We start from the raw sequence: 7718 nt of genomic DNA, 5'->3' as shown, positions 1-7718 counted from the left end.
TGTGGGTCTGTGTGTGTGTGTGTGTGTGTGTGTGTGTGTGTGTGTGTGTGTGTGGGTCTGTGTGTGTGTGTGTGTGTGTGTGTGTAGGTGTGTGTGTGTGAGTCTCAGCTCTGACTTACAGGAAGTGATGATGATGATGAGAGACTGAACATCCTTAAAACCCTCTTCTTCTTGGTCTTCAGGGGTTTTTAGGATGATAATTTGGGATTCTAAGAAATGTTGTTTTTGTGTTTCTCTCAGAGAGCAGAAACCAGAGACGAGGCGCTCTGACTCAGAGTAACTTCCTGTCTGTGGCCTAAAAATGCCCCAAAAATTATCTTTAAAAAAACACAGAGAAGCTAACGTCAGCTAACGTTCACCAACGTTAGCCCTAACAAAACTAATCTCTGTGATGCTACATTTGTCTTTTAGCTGTGTAAATATCTAACTTTAGCAAAAGAAAATATTAATAAATGATACAAATATGACTTTGCATCCACCCACATAACGTTTACTACACGTTTAAACGAGGCCACGCCCCTTTAGGAAACAGGAAGTGTGGACCGCTTCACACCATTGGCCAGCTTGAAATGTGCTCTCTTTAGTACAGAGATTCCTTATTATTGGGAATAACCGTAGACAGTATATATATATAATGGACCAGCAGGTCCCGTGTCTCTGGACGGAGACCAGTGAAGGACATTAGACGCTCTTTCCCGGTGATGGCTGAGCGTTACTGAGCAGCCTCCAACTGAGCTTGAAGACGTAGATGTGACGTGAGCAACCTGTCTGAAAGTTGGAAGTCTTCTGGTAGCTGTGCCAAGAGAAATCTCAATCATTCCCAATCTAGCAGAGACGGAGAGCGTAGGTATATGTAAGGAGATAACATAGACACAGGCTCATTATTGATCACTAAAATGATAGTTAACATTAGTCATTACACTTAAACAGCTGATGGAAGTCCAAACTGCCTGAGAGCTTCTCCTGTACTATACGGTAACTCCTCTACTATGAGACAGGAAGTCTCGTGGTTATGACCCAATCGTTAGCCTATTGTTATAAAAACGTCTGCTACGGAGCCATAACGTGAGCTACAAGGTAATGGAGCCTTTTATACATTGTCGTGTTTCTTTAGAAATAAACAACGGACAAATAGAGTCTTTAAACGCTTCAGATGTAAAGGTATTCTCTGTCAAAGTGATGTCAAAATGAATGGCAGTCAATGGGATGCTAACGGGATGCTAACGGGAGGTGATGGCTTGGTAGCGTCAAAATGGCGCCATAGGAGGTTCGAGCTCTGAAGAGAAGCTTACCCCCTTGGGAATAACACTCTTGTGCGCTGCAGATAACAACTTGTCGCTTTCTGTTACTGACCTCTGACCTCTGTCCCAGTCTCTCCCTGCAGCTCGCGGTGGGGGGCGTGGCCTGGATGTCTCCGTGAGCGCGCTCAGACGCCAGCGCAGAGACCTCCGTAACCTGCTGCCCTATGAGGACCAGATGTTGACATATCCCGCCACTCAGGGAGGAGGTGGGGCCAACAACCTGTACTACCAATCAGATGACTGGAGGGGGCGGGGCATGGACCAGGCTCTGCAGCGATTGGTGGAGAGGGACCAGAGGCGGGAGCAAGACGAGGAGCAGCGAGCAGGTTGGAGCGTTTTAACCATTTCACACAGTTTTAATTGTTTGAACATTAAGACTTTATTCTCAAAATATTACGACTTTTTATTTTACGAATCTGTTTGTCAACACTTACGATGTTTTTCAACACATTACAATGTATATCTCAACACATTACGATGTTTATCTCAACACATTACGATGTTTTTCTCAACACATTACGATGTTTTTCAACACATTACGATTTTTATCTCAACACATTACGATGTGTTTCTCAACACATTACGATGTTTTTCAACACATTACGTTGTTTATCTCAACACATTACGATGTATATCTCAACACATTACGATGTTTATCTCAACACATTACGATGTTTTTCTCAACACATTACGATGTTTTTCCCAACACATTACGATGTTTTTCAACACATTACGATGTTTTTCCCAACACATTACGATGTTTTTCAACACATTACGATGTTTTTCCCAACACATTACGATGTTTTTCAACACATTACGTTGTTTATCTCAACACATTACGATGTATATCTCAACACATTACGATGTTTTTCTCAACACATTACAATGTTTTTCCCAACACATTACGATGTTTTTCTCAACACATTACGATGTTTTTCCCAACACATTACGATGTTTTTCTCAACAAATTACGATATTTTTCTCAACACATTACGATGTTTTTCTCAACACATTACGATGTTTTTCCTCAACAAATTACGATGTATTTCTCAACACATTACGATATTTTTCTCAACATATTACGACGTTTTTCTCAACACATTACGATATTTTTCTCAACAAATTACGATGTTTTTCAACACATTACGATGTTTTTCAACACATTACGATGTTTTTCCCAACACATTACGATGTTTTTCAACACATTACGATGTTTTTCTCAACACATTACGATGTTTTTCCCAACACATTACGATGTTTTTCAACACATTACGATGTTTTTCTCAACACATTACGATGTTTTTGAACACATTACGATGTTTTTCAACACATTACGATGTATATCTCAACACATTACGATGTTTTTGAACACATTATGATGTTTTTCTCAACATTACGATGTTTTTCCCAACACATTACGATGTTTTTCAACACATTACGATGTTTTTCTCAACACATTACGATGTTTTTCTCAACACATTACGATGTTTTCTCAACATATTACGATGTTTTTCTCAACACATTACGATGTTTTTCTCAACACATTACAATGTTTTTCCCAACACATTACGATGTTTTTCTCAACAAATTACGATGTTTTTCCCAACACATTACGATGTTTTTCTCAACACATTACGATGTGTTTCTCAACATATTACGATGTTTTTGAACATATTACGATGTTTTTCTCAACACATTACGATGTTTTTCCCAACACATTACGATGTTTTTCCCAACACATTACGATGGTTTTCCCAACACATTACGATGTATATCTCAACACATTACGATGTTTTTCTCAACACATTACGTCTTTTCATATTACGAATCTGTTTTTCTCGACACATTTTGTATCACAATTTTATGCAATCTCACACTTTTCTTGACACATTACAAGTTGTAAATCAACTCAAAGCATTCTCATGAAAATGATATTGTTAAAAAAAACACATGCACAGCTATCTATATGATATCCCACTCTCCATCAAAATAAATGTGTGATTATATTTGCCTTTGTAACTGTATTTTGGCTTGTTTTAACTGTAAGGCGTCCTTGAATGGTATGAAAGGCGCCCATAAATAAAATTTATTATTATTATTATCCAAGTCACGTGACAAACGGTCACGTCAGTTAAGTTTAGCGGTCTTTACACTTACATTTAGCCGAGAAAAGGTGACTGTGAGCCGCATGCAGTTTACCGTAAGGTTACAGCAGATGTTACGGTTGAGTTTAGCCGACAAAGTGAGTGTCATGCAGCGACGTCAAGTTACGTTTAGACACCAAAACGTCTAGTTAAGATTAGAAAACAGATACATGCACAAACTCTGCTCCCAAGCTTGAAAGCGATGTTTTAGGACCTAAACGCCGACCTCCTCCCTACACAGCGCTTTGAGTTCAGTAATAAATATGTAGGAATTGTTGAAAAAAACAGTTGCTCGAACATTCATTTAGTGATTTCACATGGACTTTAAAATCTGCTCTGTGAATAAATGTGTTTGGAGAGAAAATACAAAGCTTGACTAATCGACCAATCGAACGTGTCCACAGCCTACATGGCGGCACTGCTCCGCCTCCTGAGCGAGGCAGAGAGCGCGGGATTGGTCGGCCCGGGCGACGTGGAGGTGGTGGAGGAAGAGGAGGACGAGGAGGACGATCAGGGGCCACAGGGGGACTTCCAAGGCCCGGCCCCAGCAGACTACGATGAGACGGGGCGGGGGCTAAACATGGGGAGGCCCCCGTCCGCCTGGTGGGGCCTTATGGAGCCCCAGCTGGCTCAGGCTCTGCTGGACAGGTGAACACCACTTCCTGTTTGAGCTCTGAGCATTTTGTGAGTGATCAGAGTTAAGCCCAGTTCAGACCGAAGACTCACGACGAGAAAATAACAATGAAATGCTGCGTTATTGACTTTAGACCAGGTTTTTGTTGGTCAATGGCGCCATCACTTCCCGCTGCCTCAAGATAGCAATACTCCCAGAATGCACCTGAACACACCTCCCTGTAAGACCAGCACGCCCAGAATGCACCTGAACACACCTCCCTGTAAGACCAGCATGCCCAGAATTCACCTGAACACACCTCCCTGTAAGACCAGCACGCCCAGAATGCACCTGAACACACCTCCCTGTAAGACCAGCACGCCCAGAATTCACCTGAACACACCTCCCTGTAAGACCAGCATGCCCAGAATGCACCTGAACACACCTCCCTGTAAGACCAGCACGCCCAGAATGCACCTGAACACACCTCCCTGTAAGACCAGCACGCCCAGAATGCACCTGAACACACCTCCCTGTAAGACCAGCACGCCCAGAATTCACCTGAACACACCTCCCTGTAAGACCAGCACGCCCAGAATGCACCTGAACACACCTCCCTGTAAGACCAGCACGCCCAGAATGCACCTGAACACACCTCCCTGTAAGACCAGCATGGGCCACAGATGGGTGCAGGTGCATTTGCTATTTAAACGACGTGGGCGCTGGACGGGAAACTGACAACTGGGTCGGTCTTAAACTAGCAAAGACTCTTGCGTCGGGCTTTGCGCTTCGCCGGGTGCAAAATAGGGGCCATAAAACGTCGCAAAAAACAGCAACAACATAAACGCCAATATATACACATCACGCAAATAGACAAGTGCAAAGTGTCAACAGATATTAAAGTGCGCCAACGCATGACACGTATGCGTATATCCGAATGACAACAATGGCACCAACAGCTCTGAAGCATAAAAAAATCCAATAGGTAGTCATGACAGCACCGGTATTTTCTAAAGAAACTAAAAAGCGACTGTAATAATGATGCAGAATGTAAGAGACGTCTCCTGTTTCAACAGCCAATAGAAAAGTCAGTTGCTCAAATCAGCTACAAAACTATTAAATACAAATAAGATGATCCATAATCCATTTTATTTCTATGTTACAAACGTGGTGAAGCGAGCTGGAGAGCGACTGAAGAGATGGTGCGGCGTCTGAAAGTCAGACACAAGTACAGAGTCGTTGCTATGCAGATGATACACTACCTCGTCTCGTCACATTATATTACATCACACATCACACGGAGAAAACCCCACGCAGACACGGGGAGAACACGCAAACTCCACACAGGAAGGCCCAGGTTCCCCAGGGCTATAACCCGGTACCTTCTTGCTGTGAGGCCACAGTGCTAACCATTGGGCCACCGTGCTGCCACCGTCTCATTGGTTTAAACTGGCAGCTTTCAGAACGCTGCAGACCGGCACGTTGCAAGTAGCTGCAAGATTCAACTCGTCTCGTAGCAAATCTTTGGTCAGAACTGGACTTTACGGTGCTGCGAAGATTGTGAGACTGTCAGAGTTAGGCTCCTTCGATTGAAGACACGAATATTTGACTACTCGGGGTCACTCCTACAGTATACACACACACACACACACACACACACACACACACACACAGAAATACAGCACATTTTAGGGCTGTATTGGTTTGTGTATTCCTCTGGAACTGTAACATAACGTTGGTCTGACTAACCTGTGAGATGTGATTGTCAGGATGGAGCCTCAGCTGGCTCAGACTCTGCTGGAGAGAGCCAGACAGGAGAGACTTCAGCAGGCCGGACGAGTTTCATCAGGACCGAACAGAGGAGGAGACCAGGACACTCTGAGGTACACACACACACACACACACACACACACACACACACAGATATACACACACACACACACACACACACACACACACACACACACACACACACACACACACACACACACACACACACACACACACACACACACACACACACACACACACACACATATATACACACACACACACACACACACACACACACAGATATATACACACACACACACACACAGATATATATATACACACACACACACACACACACACACACACACACACACACACATACACACACACACACACACACACACAGATATATACACACACACAGATATATACACACACACACTTCAAATTGTAGTTAAAATCAGAAATATCTGTATTTGGGGCGCCCTGTTAGCTCACCTGATTGAGCATCCTATGCACAGTATGTCAGTCCTTAGTGCAGCGGCCGGCGGTTCGAGTCCGACCTGCTCGCAGGACATTTGAAGACTTTCTCACATGACAGAAACACTAACATTACCTTCACATCTGTCCCTCAGACGTCTGGTTGCTAGGTTACTGTCCAGCATGGACCCTAGCGACGCCGCGGTGATGTCATCCGGCCGCCGGGCGAGGAGGGACCTGTCCGTCGCATCACCTGAACCCGTTGGCTCCGCCCACCGGAGGACCCGCCGTTCCCTTGACGACGTGGCTCCTCCATCGCCCAGCAACGCCCCGCCTCTGCTCCGAGTGAAGCGGCTAGAGGAGGAGGAACTCCGCCCCCCCGCCCCCGCCGCCGGGCTGCAGAGGATGAAACGCATCGACACCATGGCAACCGCCGGCGTGGAAGAACTGAATCATGGGAGTCGTAGGCGCAGGAGAGCCGCCCTGAACTACGACCCCCAAATACTGATCGATCAGATTCTGGAGTACATGAGGGAGTAAGAGGGGGGAGGAGAGGAGAGCAGAGTGGGGGAGAGAGGGAGAGAGGAGAGGAGAGGAGAGAGAGAGAGGAGAGGAGAGGACAGAGAAGAGAGAGAGAAAGAGGAGAGAGGACAGAGAGAGAGGAGAGAGAGAGGAAAGAGAAAGAGGAGAGAGAGAGGGGGAGTAAGAGCAGAGAGGAGAGAGAGGAGAGAGAGAGAGAGAGAGGAAAGAGAAAGAGGAGAGGGAGAGAGAGAGGGAGAGAGGACAGGAGAGAGGAGAGAGAGAGGAAAGAGAAAGAGGAGAGAGAGAGAGGAGAGGAGAGAGGGGGAGTAAGAGGAGAAACTAGATGGAGGGATGAGGCGGAAGTGTGTTTTGTTGTCGTCTTTCAGGACTTTTTATTTCCTGTATGTGTTTTGCTGCTTCTGGTGAAAATGTGTCTGATCAGTCGGCCGTTTGTTGTTCAAATGAGGAGAAAAGAAAAAGTGGAAAGTCAAGTTTCCTGGAAAGTTTCCTAAACGTAATTCTGGACCAAGAACAGAAAGTTAAATGATGTCAGGATCAACGTCTTTATTTCAAAACCCGCCAAATAAACAAAAACATTATTCTGTCATTAATCATGAATATAAACGCAAACTTTCAACGTGATTTGATGTGATGAAGAGAGTTTTGAATAATCCCACAGATATAAATAATCCCTAAACATAATGCAAATAACTGTGTAAACAATAATATAAATGAATATTTATCTGGGTTTGAATTAAGCTTTTCTTTCAGAGAAACTCTTCTGGAAATCAACAAACTCAACTAATATAATGTCTAATAATTTACATGTTTTTGCAGGAAACTTTCTAAGAAATTACATATTTAACAGTCAAAGAAGTAGTAGAA

At 44.1% G+C, this 7718-nt stretch overlaps 1 protein-coding gene across 1 annotated transcript in view; it reads left to right on the top strand.

Annotated features, from left to right (window-relative positions):
- Positions 1-6913, top strand: part of pcsk1nl (proprotein convertase subtilisin/kexin type 1 inhibitor, like) — a 14570-nt gene extending 7657 nt beyond the window's left edge. The window contains exons 2-5 of the mRNA XM_078253899.1: positions 1372-1627; positions 3850-4093; positions 5828-5941; positions 6467-6913. Of these exons, the coding sequence (XP_078110025.1) occupies positions 1372-1627; positions 3850-4093; positions 5828-5941; positions 6467-6851 (999 nt within the window). The 3' untranslated portion in view covers positions 6852-6913. The remainder of the gene's footprint in view (positions 1-1371; positions 1628-3849; positions 4094-5827; positions 5942-6466) is intronic.
- The last annotated feature ends 805 nt before the right edge of the window (positions 6914-7718 follow it).

The sequence above is a fragment of the Sander vitreus genome, chromosome 7 (genome assembly GCF_031162955.1).
Source record: "Sander vitreus isolate 19-12246 chromosome 7, sanVit1, whole genome shotgun sequence".
Lineage (NCBI taxonomy): Eukaryota > Metazoa > Chordata > Actinopteri > Perciformes > Percidae > Sander > Sander vitreus.
The sequence above is the reverse complement of the archived record's forward strand: the minus strand, read 5'-3'. Positions and strand labels throughout refer to the sequence as shown.